This window comes from Nicotiana tabacum, chromosome 21 (genome assembly GCF_000715075.1).
Source record: "Nicotiana tabacum cultivar K326 chromosome 21, ASM71507v2, whole genome shotgun sequence".
Taxonomy (NCBI): Eukaryota; Viridiplantae; Streptophyta; class Magnoliopsida; order Solanales; family Solanaceae; genus Nicotiana; species Nicotiana tabacum.
In genome coordinates this window covers 98,999,845-99,019,803 of record NC_134100.1, presented here as the reverse complement: position 1 = coordinate 99,019,803, position 19,959 = coordinate 98,999,845, and the positions used below count along the sequence as shown (strand labels likewise).

At 35.7% G+C, this 19,959-nt stretch overlaps 1 protein-coding gene across 1 annotated transcript; it reads left to right on the top strand.

The window, feature by feature from the left end:
* Positions 1-17,059: 17,059 nt before the first annotated feature.
* Positions 17,060-17,893, top strand: LOC107800693 (uncharacterized). Its single transcript, XM_016623920.2, has one exon. It carries the CDS (start codon positions 17,161-17,163, stop codon positions 17,695-17,697), a length of 537 nt encoding a protein of 178 aa, XP_016479406.1. The 5' UTR covers positions 17,060-17,160; the 3' UTR covers positions 17,698-17,893.
* The last annotated feature ends 2,066 nt before the right edge of the window (positions 17,894-19,959 follow it).

Below are 19,959 nucleotides of genomic sequence, written 5' to 3'. Positions count from 1 at the left end.
CTTTTATAAATCGAATCTACTTTAAATTAATATTAATAAATAGGACACAGCTATACGTGGAATCTATATGGAGTGAGTCACCAAACATGAACTGGGACGTGGCAGTCATTAGGTAAAAGGTTTATCAATTAATTTGTCTTCTAAATTTAGTTGATAAAATAAAAAGGTCAATTATATATTTTGTGAATTGTGTTATAAATATATTATATTATGGATGTTCATTTAATACTCCGTTGTAAATAAGCTTCCTGAAAAAACTTATCCATATAGGACTCCGCCGTAAATATATTTATCTATTTAGTACTCTATTAAAAATAAGCCTCCTGAAGAAGCTTATCCTTTCGATACTCCGTTATGGATAAATATTATCTCCGGTAGAAGATTATCTATATCTGGTACAATAAGCTTATCCTTTCGGTACTCCGTTATGGATAAATATTACCCTCGATAGAAGATTATCTATATCTGGTACAGTAGCAGTTTACAAGCAGTTTACACAGCAGTTTAGAGTAGCAGCTTACACAGCACCTTGCAGTAGCAGCTTACACAACAACTTTCTTTCTTCTATAAATAGAGAAAAATTCAGTTCATTATGTACATGAGTTTGAAGATGAATAATATATCAATCTCTCTCTATACTTGTCTTCGGTTTATTTACTTTACAGTTTTTATTTTATAACACGTTATCAGCACGAGTCTCTAATTTCATCATCACTACCTGACTGTGAGGCAACATACTGCCCTTGTGCCTGGTCAAACCGAGTTCATTCGGAGCATTTTGAGAAAAATTACATCTTTGGAGTGGTGAACAACATGTTGGTTTTGTTAATTTCCAACTCTATGAAGAGATGAAATCCTTCTGATGTCATTTCTCAAAGATAAGGCTTATTAATTTATAATTTTAATTTGATTTCCTTCATGAGCTTGAAAAATTATGCTTATTATCTATTATCTATGTCCTTCACGTTTTAATTCTAAGCAACTAGTGATGCATGACTTGCAGGTATATTGTGATTTGAAATACAAATTTGAAGGCTAAGAAGACAATGGACATTGAATCAGCTTGCTATGTTACGTGCTCTGTATACGTATTAGCATATAACAACTATTTTTCTTATATACTTATTTTCATCATGTTGTCATCTCCGTAAAAGATTACAAAGTGAATAACAATGTCAGATCCATCTAAACTCCAGCAGAGTTTATGAGAAATATATAATTAATCAACAGTGGTAATATTTCCTAAGTTTCGTTATGACTTAACTTCATGGTTCACTTGAACTCCAGCAGAGTACGGCCACCAAAAGCGGCTATGTTTCATATAACTCATTGTAACTAAATTTTGTTAACCAACAGAAATGTTATATGCCTATGACCACGAGAAGTGATAATTTAGGCTTGTTATGGTTACAATAAAGATAAGTTAGAGAAAATTCTCTATATTATATTCATACCTCGATTTGTTTCTGAAGTAGCAAATATCTTAAAAGAGGTTCGAAGTATCACAATTTGATGTGATTATGCACGTTCGTATAATTATGTTCTATCTCCTGAAGGAAGAGAACTTTTGATAATATTAATCCATTTCCTGAAGTGAATGTGACAATATTAAATATGAACGCGCTCTAGATGTAAATATATTACGATTCACCTCTAGAAGAGGTAATACGATTGAGAGAATATATTCTCAATATTTCATATTTCAAATTTCTCCTGAAGTAGTAAATAATTAAAATTTCCTCCTGAAGATATTATGTAGTGGTTAAAATATATATAAATTTCCTACTGAAGACGGAAAATATTATGTAGTGGTAAAAAAAATATTAAAATTCTTAATTTTCGTCATTTATAAATTTAGAATTGTCTTTATATTGTTCATTTGATTATGATTTTCTCTCATGACACCAGAAGTGTCTGAACAATATTTGGTAGTACAAAATTTATTAAAAGCTCCTGAAGATCTAACTGTTTATCTAGAAGACACATGACACCAGTAGTGTCGGATAAATATTAGATTATGGATAATAAATGAAGGCTCTTGAAGAGCTTATATACAAATATGTCATTCATATTATATGATTATGGTCAAAATATATGTTGTAGTAAACCTGAAGTTTACTAATAAATGGCTATCATATTGAGACTACAAATGATTGGAACATTGAAAATCTTTATATTTTCACAATCATAGGGGGTAAAATAATATGTATGTGAGAAGTGACCCGCCTTATTCTTTAATGTCACGGCCCGAAGGTGTGAATTTCGGGCCGTCATAGTTGGTATCAGAGCATTAGGTTACATAGGTCTCACGAGTCACGAGCAAGCTTAGTAGAGTCTGAAGGATCGGTACGGAGACGTCTGTACTTATCTCTCAGAGGCTATGAAGTTTAGGAACAATATCACTTCTTTTTTATTCTGTCATGCGATTTTATTCTATCATCGATGATTGAACCATTCTACTCTTATTCTCTCGCAGATGGTGAGAACACGTAATACCTCTACCGATGGATAGGGACCAGAACCCCCGGTGGCAACTATGGCCAGGGGTAGAGGTCGAGGCCGAGGTCGAGGTCGTGCTAGAGGCCGAGGTAGAGCTCAATCCAGAGCTCGAGCAGCTGCACCTGTTGAAGAACCTCAGGTGGACCTTCAGGAGGAGGTTCCAGTTCAGAATGTACCAGTTGGACCAGTTCAGGTCCCGAAAGGATTCATAGCCACTCCAATACTTTAGGACGCTCTAGTCCATTTGGTAAGTCTTATGGAGGGCGTAGCCCAGAATGGTACATTTCCAGTGGTACCACCCGTCTCACAGGCTGGGGGAGGAGCACAAACTCCCACTACTCCCGCTCTGGAGCAGATGGCTTCCCAGAATCAGGCTCCAGCAGCCCCGCCAGTTGGGGTAGTTCAGCCAGTTGTTGCGGCACAGATCGATGATAGGTCCGCCATGTCTTTTGAGGCCTTATTGAGACTGGATAAGTTTACCAAGCTCTTTCCAGTTCACTTCAGTGGTACACCTTCTAAGGACCCACAGGATTATCTTGAACGCTGCCACGAGGTGTTGCGGAACATGGGTATTGTTGAGACCAATGGGGTTGATTTTGCTGTATTTCAGATGACGGGTTCTGCCAAGAGGTGGTGGAGAGATTACACATTGACCCGACCAGACGGATCACCTACACTTACATGGGAGCAGTTCTCTCAGCTATTTCTGAAAAAGTTCCTCCCTATCACACGGAGAGAGGAATTCCGCAAGCAATTTGAGCGTCTGCAGTAGGGCAGTATAACTGTTACTCAGTATGAGTCCCGTTTTATGGATTTGGCCCGTCATGCTCTCCTCTTGCTACCTACGGAGGGAGAGAGAGTGAGGAGGTTAATTGAGGGACTCACTCACCCTATCAGACTTCAGATGGCCAAGGAGATCGGAAGTGAGATTTCTTTTCGGACGGCTGCTAAAGTTTCATTCAGCACTTCATCCTCCCAGACCGTTTGGAGGCAGTTCGGTGGTTTTAGTGGTGCCTCGTCTGGAGGCAGGGGTAATTTTGGTAGGGGTCATCCTCACAGACCGTTTCATTCAGCACTTCATGCATCTCCCGGTGCTTTAGGGAGTCACGGTCCTATTATGCCTTACTTTGGGCAGCCAACATTTAGTGCACATTCAGCTCCTATCAGTGTACCACCACTCCAGAGTTACTACAGTGGTTATCCGGCCCATCTGGGTCAGCTTCAGCTTCAGCAGCCACGGTATCAGGATGGGTGTTATGAGTGTGAAAACATTGGTCATATCAGGAGGTATTGCCCTAGATTGGCGAGTAAAAGATCTCGGCAAGATTCTCATGCCATTATACCGGCACCGGTTGCTTCACCGCCTACTCAGCCAGCTAGAGGTAGGGGTCAGGCAGCTAGAGGTGGAGCTCAGGCCATTAGAGGTGGAGGTCAAACCGTTAGAGGTGGAGGCCAACCAGTTAGAGGCCGTCCTAGGGACACAGTTCAAGGTGGTAGGGCCCAGCCCCAATTTTATGCTTTTCCAGCTAGGCCTGAGGCTGAGTCATCTGATGTTGTGATCACAGGTATTATTCCAGTTTGCCATATAGATGCTTCAGTTCTATTTGATCCAGGATCTACTTATTCCTATGTGTCCTCCTATTTTGCTTCATATTTGGTTGTGCCTTGTGATTCTTCGAGTGCTTCTGTGTGTGTATCTACACCGGTGGGAGACTCTGTTGTAGTAGATCATGTCTATCGTTTGTGTGTGGTTACTATTGGTAATCTTGAGACTAGTGTGGATCTTCTACTTCTTGTTATGGTAGATTTTGATGTCATCTTGGGTATGGATTGGTTGTCCCCTTATCATGCTATATTGGATTTTCATTCCAAGACAGTGACCCTAGCTATGTCGGGGTTACCTCGGTTAGAGTGGAAAGGAACTCCTGGCCATTCTGCCAGCAAGATTATTTCTTATATGAAAGCTCGGTGTATGGTAGAGAAAGGGTGTCTAGCCTATTTGGCTTATATTCGCGATCCCATTGCGGATGTTTCTTCTATGGACTCAGTACCAGTTGTTCGTGAATTTCCTGAAGTATTTCCTGCAGATTTGCCGGGGATGCCACCCGACAGAGATATTGACTTCTGTATTGATTTGGCTCCAGGAACTCAGCCCATTTCTATTCCACCATACCGTATGGCCCCACCAGAGTTGAAAGAATTGAAAGAGCAGTTACAAGACTTGCTTGATCAGGGATTCATTAGACCCAGTGTCTCGTCCTGGGGTGCACCAGTATTATTTGTAAAGAAGAAAGATGGCTCTATGCGGATGTGTATAGATTATCGGCAGTTGAACAAGGCCACTATCAAAAACAAATATCCGCTGCCAAGAATTTATGACTTATTTGATCAGCTTCAGGGTGCCAAGATATTTTCGAAGATCGATTTGAGGTCTGGTTACCATCAGTTGAAGATTAGGGCATCTGATGTTCCTAAAATAGCTTTTCGAACTCGATATGGGCATTACGAATTCCTAGTGATGTCATTTGGGTTGACAAATGCCCCAGCAACATTTATGGATTTGATGAATCAGGTGTTCAAGCCTTATTTGGATTCTTTTGTGGTTGTATTCATTGATGATATCTTGATTTACTCTAGCAGTCGAGAGGAACATGAGCAACATCTTCGAAGTGTGCTTCACACCTTGAAGAATAATCAGTTATATGCCAAGTTTTCAAAATGTGAGTTTTAATTAGACTCAGTTGCCTTTTTGGGGCATGTTGTATCGGCAGAAGGTATAAAGGTGGATCCTAAGAAGATTGAGGCTGTTCAGAATTGGCCTAAACCTACTTCAATTACGGAGATCCGAAGTTTTCTAGGTTTAATAGGTTATTATCATCGTTAGTGGAAGGGTTTTCATCTATAGCAAGCCCATTGACCAGATTGACCCAGAAAGGTGTCCCATTCAGATGGTCAGACGAGTGTGAGTTGAGCTTTCAGAAGCTCAAGATCGCTTTGATTACAGCGCCAGTGTTAGTATTACCCACAGGCTTAGGATCGTATACGGTATATTGTGACGCATCTCACATTGAGCTTGGTGCAGTATTAATGCAAGATGGCAAGGTAATTGCATATGCGTCGCGACAGTTGAAAGTTCATGAGAAGAATTATCTTGTTCATGACTTAGAATTGGCAGCCATTGTTCATGTGCTGAAGATTTGGAGGCATTATCTCTACGGTGTCTCGTGTGAGGTATTTACTGATCATCGTAGCCTTCAGTATCTGTTCAAACAAAAGTATCTTAATTTGAGGTAGAGAAGATGGTTGGAGTTGTTGAAAGACTATGATATCACCATTTTGTATCACCCCGGAAAGGCCAATGTGGTGGCCGATGCTTTGAGTAGAAAGGCTGTGAGTATGGGCAGTCTTGAGTGTATTCCGGTTGGTGAGAGGCCATTAGCTGCAGATGTTCAGACTTTGGCTAATCAGTTCGTGAGGTTAGATTTTTCAGAACCCAGTCGGGTTCTAACTTGCATAGTCGCTCGGTTTTCTTTATATGAGCGCATCTGGGAGAGGCAGTATGATGATCCTCATTTACTTGTCCTTAAGGACACGGTGCGGCATGGTGATGCCAAACAGGTTGCTGTGGGGGAAGATGGGGTTCTGCGAATGCAGGGTCGTATTTGTGTGCCTAATGTGGATGGGCTTCGTGAATTAATTCTTGAAGAAGCACACAGTTTCAGGTATTCTATTCATCCAGGTACCGCCAAAATGTATCAAGATTTGCGGCAACATTATCGGTGGAGGAGAATGAAAAAGGATATAGTTGCACATGTAGCTCGGTGTCTGAATTGTCAGCAAGTTAAGTACGAGCATTAGAGACCTGGTGGTTTGCTTTAGAAGTTAGAAATTTCTGAGTGGAAGTGGGAGCGTATCACTATGAATTTTGTTGTTGGGCTCCCACGGACTCAGAGAAAATTTGACGCAGTTTGGGTCATTGTGGACAGGTTAACCAAATCAGTACATTTCATTCCAGTGGCAGTTACCTATTCTTCAGAAAGGTTAGCTGAAATTTACATTCGTGAGATTGTACGCCTTCATGGTGTGCCCGTGTCTATTATTTCATATCGAGGTACGCAATTTACCTCACATTTATGGAGGGCTATACAGCGTGAGTTAGGCACGCGGGTGGAGTTGAGTACATCATTTCATCCACAGACAGACGGACAGTTAGAGCGCACTATTCAGATATTGGAAGATATGCTTCACGCTTGTGTTATAGACTTTAGAGGTTCTTAGGATTATTTCTTGCCACTTGCGGAGTTTGCCTATAATAATAGCTACCAGTCGAGCATTCAGATGGCTCTGTATGAGGCATTATACGGAAGGCGATGCCGATCGCCAGTTGGTTGGTTTGAACCGGGAGAAGATCGGTTGTTGGGTACCGATTTGGTACAGGATGCCTTGGATAAGGTCAAGATTATTCAGGATCGACTTCGCACAGCTCAGTCTAGGCAAAAGAGTTATACCGACCGTAAAGTTTGTGATATTGCATTCATGGTTGGAGAAAGAATATTGCTTCGAATTTCACCTATGAAAGGTATAATGAGGTTCGGAAAGAAGGGCAAGTTGAGCCCTAGGTATATCGGACCCTTTGAAATTCTTGAAAGGGTGGGTGAAGTAGCATACGAGCTTGCACTACCACCTAGTTTATCAGTGGTTCATCCGGTGTTCCATGTGTCAATGCTCCGAAAATATCATGGTGATCCGTCCCATGTGTTAGATTTTAGCTCAGTCCAATTGGACAAAGATTTGACTTACGAGGAGGAGCCGGTGGCTATTCTAGCCCGGCGGGTCCGACAATTGAGGTCTAAGAGTTATCCTTAAGTTCGGGTGCAATGGAGAGGTCAGCCGGTAGAGGCATCTACCTGGGAGTCCGAGTCGGACATGCGGAGTAAATATCCACACCTTTTCTCCGGCTGAGGTACTCTTTCTAACTCCGTTCGAGGACGGACGTTTGTTTTAGAGGTGGAGAATGTGATGACCCAAAATGTCATCTTTAAATTTAATAAGTAATTCTGTGTTCTAAGACCTCAAAAAGCACCATTTATTATTTTTCGACTTGCGTGCGCAGTCTGTACAATTTTCCAAAAAGTTTTTATGTAAAAAATGGATTAAAATATGAAATAAGAGCTTTAAAAACTCAACTGAGTTGACTTTAGTCAACATTTTGAGCAAACGAACCCGGATTAGTATTTTGACAATTCTGGTAGGTCAGCATCGTGATTTCAGACTTGGGCGTATGCCCGAAATCGAATTCCGAGGTTCCTAGCTCGAGATATGAAATTTTGATGAAAAATTAAAAGTTTGAAAGCTTAATGATTTCTAAGAAATTACTGATGTTGGATTTATTGACCTTGGGTCCGTATTTTGGTTCCGGAGCCCGGTATAGGTCCATTATAATATTTATGACTTGTCTGCCGAATTTGGTGAGAATCGGAATTGATTTGACATGATTCGGACGTCCGGTTGTAAAAATATAAGTTTTAAAATTTTCTTAAAAATTTCCTTTGATTTGGCATCTGATTCGTAGTTCTAGGTATTATTCTGGTGATTTGATCGCTCGAGCAAGTTCGTATGATGTTTTAGGACTTGTGTGCATATTTGGTTTGGAGCCCCGAGGGCTCAGGTGAGTTTCGGATAGGCCACGAGATGTTTTGAACTTAAAAAATTTTGCTGGTATAACTGAACCTCTTGCTGGCCTCTGATCTCGCAATTGCGAGATCAGGCATCGCAAATGCGAACCAAGCAGGTATGGCAATTGCGAGGTTTTTATCGCAATTGCGAAGAAAGCCTAGGCCAGCAGTTCTCGCAATTGCGAGTTTATCTTCGCAATTGCGAAGGGCCAATTGTCGCAAATGCGACATAATCTTCGCATTTGCGAAGGCAGCTGAAATGTGAAGGTTCTCGCATTTGCGAAGAAGGATGAGCGACGAGCTGAGGAAGAACGCGTCACAGTCGAGCTGAGGAAGAAGGCAGCAGTCGCACAAGGAACCTTAAATCTAATTTTTTATTTAGGTTTGGGAAATGAGAATGTATCAGTAAGACTAAGTCTTAGGTAATTAGGTTTGGATAAATTGGGTGGGTTTCAAATGGGTATTGGACTATTGGGCTTCAGCCTTCAGATGGGTAATAAGTTTTGGACTCTAAAAAGAACCCATATGTTCAAACCTATTTTTCTCAACTAATACCTAAAATTTTGATTTTTCGGTTTAACCGAAAACCGAAATACCAAAAACGTAAACCGCACCGAAAATCAAAATTTAATAATTTAAAAATCGTTCACCGACCGAATAACCGATTAAAGCAAAACCGAAAAATTAAAATTCACGGTTCGACCGGTATTTTCGATTCGGCCGGTATTATGTCCACCCCTACTTTATATATTAGTGTAAATTATTCTAAATCTGTTTAACCTTTTGGATTAGAAATAATGCTCTTTTAATTTTTTAAAATGGGACACGGAGCCTCCTCATTATTAATGGCCAAAGGAAGATCATTTTAATAGATTTTGAATGGAAAAAATTAGTCATAGGACCGCGATACAAGTTAAATATTTTCTTTAAAATAAATATTGTTCCAAACACCATGGGCGCGTGATATGATGTTTACTAATTTTCCTCCTCTCCTATTACTGTCCTTATGTTTTTGTATGGTATTGTACTGGTTGTTGTTGGTTGGGCAGAAAAAGGACATGGTGCACAAATCAATTTTTTTATTTATGCATAGCATATCTGTATACGGATAAAACCGAGCTCGATATTCGATCTCGCTTCGAAAATTTCCTGATTAGGTCGGGGTCAAAATATCTGTGATTGGATAAGGTCGAGCTTGAAAATCGATCTAACGTTCGATACAATCAGCCAAGATCGAAATATGGTGATTGAGATCGAACCCAAAACATTGTCGAAATTAGCCATCGAGACCATCGAATTTGTCCTCAAGTTAACCAAAGGCATAACCGGTCCCGTTTCTAGCCGTCTCGAAAAAATCTTTGCCAACTTATCCGACAAGGGTCCGTAATTCTCGCCATTAACCAATTATTATGGCAGAAATCACGGAACGACTCAAAAAGGGTACCAACTGTCAGCAAATCAAGGACTTTTATCTTTTATAGAACAATAAAATAATACATTAAAAGGTAGAGATCTCCCCTAATATATAAAGGGGACTTGATGAATCATAAGACACATTGTAACATATACTGACAAGCAATACATTCTCTAAGTTTTTGCTCTTTGATATTTTTTGTGTCAATAAAAGTGTATTCAACTCAAGGGTGACTTGCTTCCTTACGTTGAAATCATCCAACTTACGTGGTTTGCAGTTAATTTATTATTATTTATTTCAATCGCAATCTAATTTATCGCTTTGTATCAAGTTAATCCGCATATCCTTAAAATCACTAACAAATTCAATTGTTATCCGATATTGAGGGTAAACAATATCCTAAGAGGTGTGACGTAGACAACTTACCTATCATAAGTTAGTGGCTACTTTCACTATTCGAATCCGTAACCCATAGATTTCACGGAAATAACTTTATCGTTACTCTAAGGAACTAGAACTTATTATACAGCTATTGATATCATAGACCTTTTAAATTTCTTTTGAAGTACTTCGCGAGTAGCTAGTCCCTTACCATAGTTTTTCTATCTATGGTCATGAAATATGTCTCTTTGTTTATATTGTTGTTATTGTTCAAATGGTTTACTTTAACTGTGTTTTTTTCTGCCCATTAGTATTACAAATGGATGAATTCGAAAGTATTTACTCGTGATGAGATTACTTATGCAAATTGAACTCCTTCTATGTCGTTATTATAGATAACGCTTTCTTCATTACATTCCGTGAGCAAACGAAACTTATTGATTGTCTAATTTCATATTTCAACGATCTATTTTGTGTACAAATTAAGGCTGTCTAACGGGACGGGCTGTTCCGATCCCGTTTCGTCCCACTTAAATATAAACGGGATGGGCCAATATTAAACGGTACACAGGATGCTCATTTCGTCCCGTCCCGTCCCGTCTATCCCCCGTATTTTTTTAAATTTTTTGAAATATAGCCATTGGGCAACCCATATTATTTGTAACCCCCCCCCCCCCAAAAAAAAAAAAAAACACCCCCTAACTTTTAATATAATCCTTAAGTTCATTAAATTATATTTTGGCCCTATTGTTAATTATAAATCACCCCATCCTTCTTTATTTTTTCCCACAAAAATCAATCATTCTCTCTCAAATCTCTTACATTCTATCTATGTTGTCTTACACTCTTACTTAGTTACTTAATGGCTTGAAATTATATTAAATAAATTATAATTCTATTATAATTACTTAAATATTTCATTACAAGTCTTTTATTTTAATATTTTATAATTCTTTACTTAGTTTCCTAATTTTTTTATAATTTATTAAGTTTTAAGTTTATTAAATAAGTCAAAAAACTAGTTATTGCAAACTTTAAAAACTTAGTCATTGTCAAAAAACTAGCCGTTGCCAAACTTAATGCTTAAATAATTTCTTTTTCAAACGGCTCACTTAAGGCACGCGAAACCGTCCCGTCCCGTTCCGTCCCATCCCGTTTGTTAGCGGGATGGGATGAGCCTACCGTTTCATCCCGTTTATCCCGTCCCGCCACCGTCCCGGCTAAATATCGTCCCGTCCCGTTCCGTTAATTTTGTCCCGTCCAGTTGGACAGCCATACAAATGGATTAAGAACAATCTGGTTCGTTAGCGGCGCAAGCAGTTATATACACAAAACTAATGACAAAAGCTTATAATTAATTAACTATAGTGCTGTGCAAATATGAATGTTAGAAGTGACAAATGAACGTAACGGGTTCCTATTATTATTATTATTATGGAGCTTTTGGTTCTACGTAGTTAAATTAAAAAAGAATACAAAATTTTACTTCTATAATAACTAAATGATGGGGAAAAAAAGGAAAAGGATAGCCAAAATTATTAAAGTTTGGCAATACTAATGCTTCCGTTTTAATTTATGTGAACTTATTTGACTGAATACAGAAATTAATAAAAGATAAAAAACGTTTGAACTTGTGGTGTAAAATAAGACACATATATTTTGTGTTACTATAAATCATTACATAAAAGGTAAATTATTTTCAAATAAAAAAATTGATTATTATTTTTTAAACTAACTAAAAATAATATAGATTCACCTATATTGAATGGGGAGTATAATTTATGAATGGGGAAGTTCCAAAACTATGGGTTCCATACCATGTGAAAAATATAATAATTTTACGTAATTTTCAAAACAGTTGTGTATTCTTTTTCCACTTTCAGCCTCAACCCACATGACCACAAAACAAGTGCATCCTATTTATTGGGTCTTTTATAAAGTAACCTACTTTATGTTTTATTAAATTAATTAAAGAGATTAAAAAGGGAGATGATGACAAAATGAAGTGCTAATTTCAAAAATCATAGCTCTAACAAATAATTAATTAAGCCATTATATAAACAAGATACAAAATTATTGGTTCATTTTTGAGAATAATATTGCAATGTCATGCATGTTTTGGTCCCAATATTCACATTCGCACTAAAGACTACTTTTGACAAGTTGAGGTAGAAGACTGAGACATTAATTAACTTAAACTTAATTGAGGTAATTAATATGCTAATGCTAATGCCAGGAGAATTTATTCTTTCTTAATCTAAATAATAAATGAAAACGTGTCTTGATCTTTGCTCTAAAGGCATGTCTACACTCAACTTGATATAGCCATAAGCCAAAAATAGAGTTTGAGTTCTATATATATTCCGACTATATAAAATAATTTTTGCAATCAGATTTTTCAAAAATATAACTAAAAATAATTGTCCATATTAAATTGGATCAATCGTGGCTATTGTCATCGCCTAACGTAAAATGGGAAGATTCGAATATGTCATCCATTACAAATATTACTTAATTAGTAATATATGACATTTTTCAAAAGAAATCAGTGAATAAAAACACAAAAGGTATATAAAAATTATTTAAAAAATCATATAGTGTATATAGTTATTCAACGCGAAGAAGTTAAATAATTCAAATATTTTCGAATATGGGAGCTTTATGGTTACATGCAGAATATAAAGCAGCACAACGTATAGGAACTCTACTTATTATTCTGGAAATAATTCAAAGCATATTTGACCAATTTGTTTGATACAAATTGCCAAGTCTTGTGACAACTGATAATTTAATACGTTTTAAGTTTTGTTCAAAAGGAGGAAACTGTGGCAACACTTTGATAAAGTCAGATGAAAAGTACAGTACAAAGAAATTAAGTGACAATAAATGATAGTACTAGTATTTTACTTTTAAATTTGCCATCTAGAGATAGTTTGCCCCGTAGTAAGATACGGAGCTGGAAGAGAATTTCAGTATACTTCTTCTTTGGTCAGATTATTATTGCATATTAACTTGAGCCTATTATAATCCATCCAATTAAAGTGTGATTTAAAATATATTCACCGTTTACAATATATTTAAAGATTAACCCATTCGCTTTCCTCAAGACACAAACATCATAAAGTTTTAACCTCAAAGTTCAAACTTTCGAACATCGTGTCCTAAAGTTTGAAAAAGATTCATGCAGTCGTTCTCTGCTGCATTGGTCTTTTCACTCCCCACTCTCCACCATAACAAAATATTTTCATTATATTTCAGGAGTAGTCAAAGGTCGGAACTCTAGGGGAATGAGCGTTTTAGGACGGGATCTAAAAAGCTCTCTAATGTGTTGCGGTTGTGTCCAGAAGTTCGAATCTTATGTCCTGAATTTCAAATTAGCAGTTCAAAAATTCAGGACACTAAGTCCTGAATTTCAAATTAGCAGCTCAAAAATTGAGGATACTTAGTCTTAAAGTTTGAATGAATTGACTAATCTTTAAGTACATTATAAATTATTGATATATGTTAAATAACATGCTTAAAAATGACTACTGGTTGCACTTTGTAATTCTTGGATCGGCCTATATAACATGTTATTAGTCCTTTTTTAAAGTTTTTATATTAGAATTACTATATAGAGTTACATGTAGATTGTAATTCAATTTAACTTATGAATAAAATTAATTTATACATTATGAGTGCATAGAATTTAATTCAATTCAATAAAACGTATAAAGATTGAAAGTCAATATCGACGACATATATATAGGTGGCTTTATGAAACTGCTATTTGTTTTTTCTGTAAACGAATATTGTCTTGCTATTAATTAAGCCACAGCAATCAATTCTTAATTTTGACTACTCTAATTTCACACCTATAAAGCAGAGAATAAGCTGATTCTGGATTTTTATATTAACTATTCTCAGGTTAGTCTTTCTCTAAACATGAAAAAGTGGACTTCAAAACTATCACATTACTTTAATTTTTAAAATTTTTGCTTCAAAAACTAAAGGCATCATCTTGGATTTTTAATAGAGAACGCTTTATTCATATTGGATTTACTTGACGTGAGTTTAAATTAATTTGATTAGTGTGCTTCAATACCTAATGGTTAAACGAAAATATCACCTTGACCACTTGTTCTCTATCATGAATCTTCTAAACTAAACTTTACTTAGTTTTATTCTAAACTAAACTTTACTAAATATGAGAAAAGTCTAGGAAAATAATAAAGAAAGAAAAAGAAAAAACTTAGTGCTTTAGAAGCTTTCGGTGTAAGAGATCAGAATTTCATGTGACATAAGAAGAATCTCTTTCGTAGTTTTTGGATCACAAAATCTTTTATTTTATTAAAGCATGGGTTTAGGCCTTTTCCATTAGACACCTTAGCATGTTTTATGAAAAGAAAATCATTTAAAGTTATTTTTTTTATTTATTAAAGTACTTAATTCTATGTGACATTATTACATTTGAAAAATCAAAGAGGTTATCTCCGATTATGAATTATTTTTTTTGACTTATATATTATAATCTTTAATTATTTGAATTTTATTTTAAAGATTTGAAGATTCTATATCAAAATAATGAAAGTTAAATAATTTGGCTCTCATGTAATCTTGGAGGAATTATACATTTTTAATCCAATGCACAAATTTTTATTCTCGCTGCTGTGCCCTAACACCATGACAGAAACTGATTAAACATATATTACTAAGGTAGTACATATAATTGAGATTAACCTCTAAAGATACCAATAATTATGTCCCTTAGATCATCTATATAACACATAAACTAAACCTAAAATTGAAAAAGAAAGAAAGAAAGGAAAAAAGGGAATCCAAAGTGCACAAAGTTAGTTGAGATTGTGTCCTAGTACTTAATGAAGTTCATGAAAATTATAAGAGATTAAAATCTAAATTAATGGAGGTAAAAAGGCCAATTTTTATCCTTTTAAATTTTTATCAGGATAATTATATTTGATAAGTAGAGTTATTGATATTCATATTGAAGGAAAGTGACAAGTACTTGGTTAAATAATTAAAGCACACACACTAAATTGGAATATTATTATAATAATTACACAATCAAATTATTTATAAAGTAATCATATTATATATATATAAAAATTGAAATTATAAAGAGTTAGCCACAATTAAACGGATATTCATCCTTAGACCCTTAAATAAGATTTTAAGTTCATATAAAAAATAATTAATGGATAATATTTTTTTTATTCTTACGCGATATAAAACTAAATTTATTGATGCTTTATATAGATACTGAAGGAAAACTTTTGAACAACGGTAAAGTTATTTTCGTATGCCCTATAGGTCACGGGTTCGACTCATGAAAATAACAACTAACATTTGTATTAGGATAAACTGTTTATATCACATCCCTTAAGAAAAGACTCTTTCCTTATCCCTACATAAACGCGGATGCACCAAATTGCCGTTTTTCTTTATATTAATATCGAACATCGAATAAAAAAATAAATAAAAAAAAGACATTTATCATAGAACCCCATATGTGCACCGTTTCTAACTGATATCCCAATGGCCATGATCTTTAAACCTTTTCCAAAGACTCATCGTATCTTCTTTGAATTCTTTTTTAATGGAATCTTGTTTGAATAAATATAAACAAATAAGGACACAGTTATACGTGGAAACTATATGGAGTGAGTCACCAAACATGAACTGGGACGTGGCAATCTTCTATTACAACAGTGTGGTCGTTACTCAAACGTCAAATTTCCCTTGTCCTTTTCAACTTTATCCTCTAGCAGCCCATTGTTTAATATTAGCCCTTACTACTTTCTAAAGAAATTGAAAAGTTTTTATTGCAATTATATCCTTGAGATTTTGACCACCTTACATTTTGTTGCCCTTATAGCCTTGATAATCATCTTTTCTCCTGTTTGAAAGTACGAATTTTGACATATTTTCGGAAAATACAATAACACTAACAACATACCCAATGAAAATCCACATATGAGGTTTAGGGCGGATAGTGTACGCATATCCATACCTTGTAAAGAGGAAGTGGTTACTTTGGATAGGCTTTCAGCTCAAGGAAGCATAATCCCAATAGTCATAAGAATAAATACGATACTAGAGATGCCATAAAAAAATAAGCAGTAGTAACAACAAGAAAAGTAAGATAACTGAATCAAAAGATAGCAGGTAGTAATATAAACTAAGAATAAGAAAATACGAGAGTAATATTAATACTACTGGTATGGAGAAGAAAACGCGCGACTACCTACTAGCTTAATACTCGACTTCCATATCCCCTCAATGATTATATCCCGAGTAAGCTAAAGATATACCGCATCTTAGCTAATCACCTCTCTCTAATATTTTAGAAAGTACAAGAGAATGAATAATAATACACATCTATACAAGAAACTTTGTAAATGATATGAAATAAAGTGTGAAACAATTAGATTCAATATCGTCGTTCTCCAATTAAACTTATGCAAATAATATTACTTCTTAGTATGTTTAAGTATTTCATTTGGAATTACTTTGGTGATATTACAAAATTTGTTCATCTTATATACAAAAGAGACTATAGTGAGATTCAATATTTACAAACTTATGTGGGTACATTGAAGAATGTTGACAGTAACATTTAACATTTCTTTAGCCATTAGAGGGAAATTTAGTGGCTAATCTCTACACTATGGCGAAAACAATCCTACTAAACTCTATAATTAAGAAGCAGAAGAGCATCGAATTAGTAGAGCACAACAAATTAAAAAACTAAATTATGTACGCATAATTTCTTGCCTATATATTTTGCTTATTTTAACTTAAAATTTAATTTCTTTAAAAAAAAAACTAAAAAGAAATATCTCGGAAGTGTGTTATGACATAATGTGCCAAATTTGAGATTTCTTAATCATCAAGTAAATGCGTCAACACAAAACTAACGCGCACCTAGGGCCAAAATAGAATTCTAAACAATCTAGAGGGTCAGCGATGTAATTAAAGCTAATTAAGATACCCTACCAAAATATTAAAACAAAAAATAAATGGTTCAGAGAAAGGAAAAAAAAAGGAAAAAAAATAGCCCCGTGATTGCTATAAATACGTACCTCAAGTGTAACTACGGTTTGCCAAATCAAACAGCCAAACACGTCTTAAAAGATACTCCTCCTCTCTAGATTCCTCTCTCTATATATATAACTGTAAAAGCAGCAAAAAATGGCGGTTTCTGCTCGACGATCAACCGGACCGGTGCTACGTTCACTTTCACCTGCCGGAAAATTTTATTCGTCCACCTCTAGGACTTCGTCGTCTTCTGCTTCATCAGTACGGTTCTCTCTGGACCGTGAGAGTACTTCCCCGAGCCGGTCTATTTCTGTTATGAACCGGGAGAGTACTACGAACCGGCAGTACAAATCTATGTCTTCTCAGAAGAAAATGACGTGTATGTGCTCGCCGACTACACATCCAGGTTCGTTCCGTTGTAGTATGCATAAGAAAATGGACGTTCGAAGGAGTAGTGCAACGACGTCGTCGTTGTCGTACGGTTCGAATTCGAATCGGTTGAATACTAGGCGGTCGGCGATGACGAATTCGCTAGTTCGAATCGGGACTGTTGAAGGTGAGATTGTGAAACGAGCTTTGGCGGCTTTGATTCGTCCGTCGTCTCATCAACAGCGCCGCCGTTACGGTTTTCAGCGCCGACCGAGCCGGCTTTCCAATATGTCTGGAACCGATGATTCTGTTGAATGCTGACCTCAGCAATGGTGAAGTGACGTCATCTGGTACAAGGCGGCGAAGCATGGCGGCGGATCGAGTGACTGAGGTGGAGGTCGGAACGGAACGGTTTTTTTGTGTAATCCGGTTGGCCAAAACCTTAAGATCCGACTGTGTATATATTAGTCTCAATACATGAAGAAATATATATTAACATCGAATCATCCAGTTTTCCTATTGATTGCTTATACTATCGAGCTTCTAATCTTTATACGTATTTATCCAAATCCTTCTTTAAAACAAATTAAATAACGCATCAGAAAAACGAGAATCAGCTGAAAAAGGAACAACTCCTTGATTATAAAGTGATGTATGAATTATAACTCTATGATACATTTTGAATGGAAAATTTTACCCATATGAACACGATACATGTTTAATATTTCCTTTAAAATAAATGTTGTTCCAAAAACCATGATATGATGTTTACCATTTATCCTCTCTTCTCTCTTAATAGTTATTTTTACGGTTTGAATATATAACATATAGATCACTCGAAAATAATTTTAAGTACGAAAATAACTTTAATAAAAACTTATTATAGAACTCATTATACTAACCATTTGATGTCATGGATCTTTTCCTTACTATGAGTTTTTTTTACTGTCATGAAATATGTCTATTTGTGCTCTGTTTGTTATTTGTATAGTGTATTTTTCTGCCCGTTAGTATTACAAATGTGCGTGAATTCAGAAGTATTTCACTCCTGATGAGCTTTACTTATACAAATTGAGTTCCTTTTGTGAGCATTCAAAAAACTCTCTATCCCTAGGAATCCAACTCTTTGTCCTTAGGGAAAAAGAGGTGTGACACTTTTTTGTCATTATTATAATAATAGATAAAGCTTTCTTCATTACATTCCGTGAGCAAACGAAACTCATTAATTGGTTGTCGTATTTCATATTTCAACGATCTACTTGGTATACAAACGGACTAAGAACTAAACTGGTTTGTTAGCCCACCCAAGTTGTTATATGCATAGGCGGACCTATGTGTTACAGCGAGGGTTCGTCACCTAACCTGTAAATTTCGGTAAAAATTTTATATATGTATATTTATATACTTTAAAACTTGTTAATTTAAAGTATTCCGAGCACTAAAAGCCTTTAGGAATACTGGTTGAGCAGAATATTGTGTCCCATATCGCGTAAAAATCATGGGTCCACCTCTGAATATATACACAAAATTAATGACAAAAGCTTATAACAATAATGCTGTGTGCATATGTGAATGTTAGAAGTGACAAAGAACGGATTGTGTTAAGTTGAAGAAATTTATAAGGCTGTTCTTTTTCATACACCATTGAATAAATTGAAGATTTCTTGTAAATTTAAGTTTGAAACATATACAGTTACTAATAACTGAAGCTTAATTTCTTCTCTTGATTGATATAAGAGCAAATTTAAGTTTGCTCTTATCCTTTTGTTTTGGATAGCCAGATAGGTGCAAACTGATATTAATGGAAGCTACAAAAAGCAAAAAGCAGAAAAGAGTAATAAAGGGCATTGTAAATGAAATGACTACATATTGACCCTACTTGGGAGCAACTTTTGGAGACAATGAAAATTGTATTTCTTTAAAAATATCAAGCTCAAAACAAAATGATAACATCTGTACTAAAAATATATGAATTCAAAATTTTAAGAGTACAGTTGCATTATATTTTAACAGACGATAACCATAAGTATATACCAACGTTAGCTTGATGTTTTAAGTTCTCGCTATGTAGACGTCGGAATTCGGGAAAGACTGAACCACATCGAATTTTATGTATGCAACATTATCTTGTATTATTTCTACAAGAAGTATTTTCTCAAACTCGTGATCTCCTAATCAAATAACGTAACTTCTATCGTGCGTCAAGCTCCCCTTTTCACTATTTATATAGCATATTTAAAAATTATTTAACTATATATATAAATTTAAATCAAAGATAAGATTACGATCATATCTCTACTGCTATGATACTGCATCTTCCCATGCTTCCCAAGTGTTCAGTGATGTGACGAGGGCTTGTTCTTTTGTGCAAGGGGATAAGGATATACATTAATATATTTTTTAAGCTTTATTATAATGTCCCATATGTATATTTATATTTTATATGTTAAATTTAATACACTGACATGTTAAAGAATTTGTATACCATGGGGTCACCTAAAGATAATGTCACGACCCTAACCGCAGGGCCGCAACAGATACCCGCTTATTCAACCGAGTACCAACGTAACATAACTTTCTTAT

Coding starts and splice junctions, on each gene's coding strand:
- LOC107800693 (XM_016623920.2), top strand. CDS start 17,161: ATGGCGGTTTCTGCTCGACGATCAACCGGACCGGTGCTACGTTCACTT.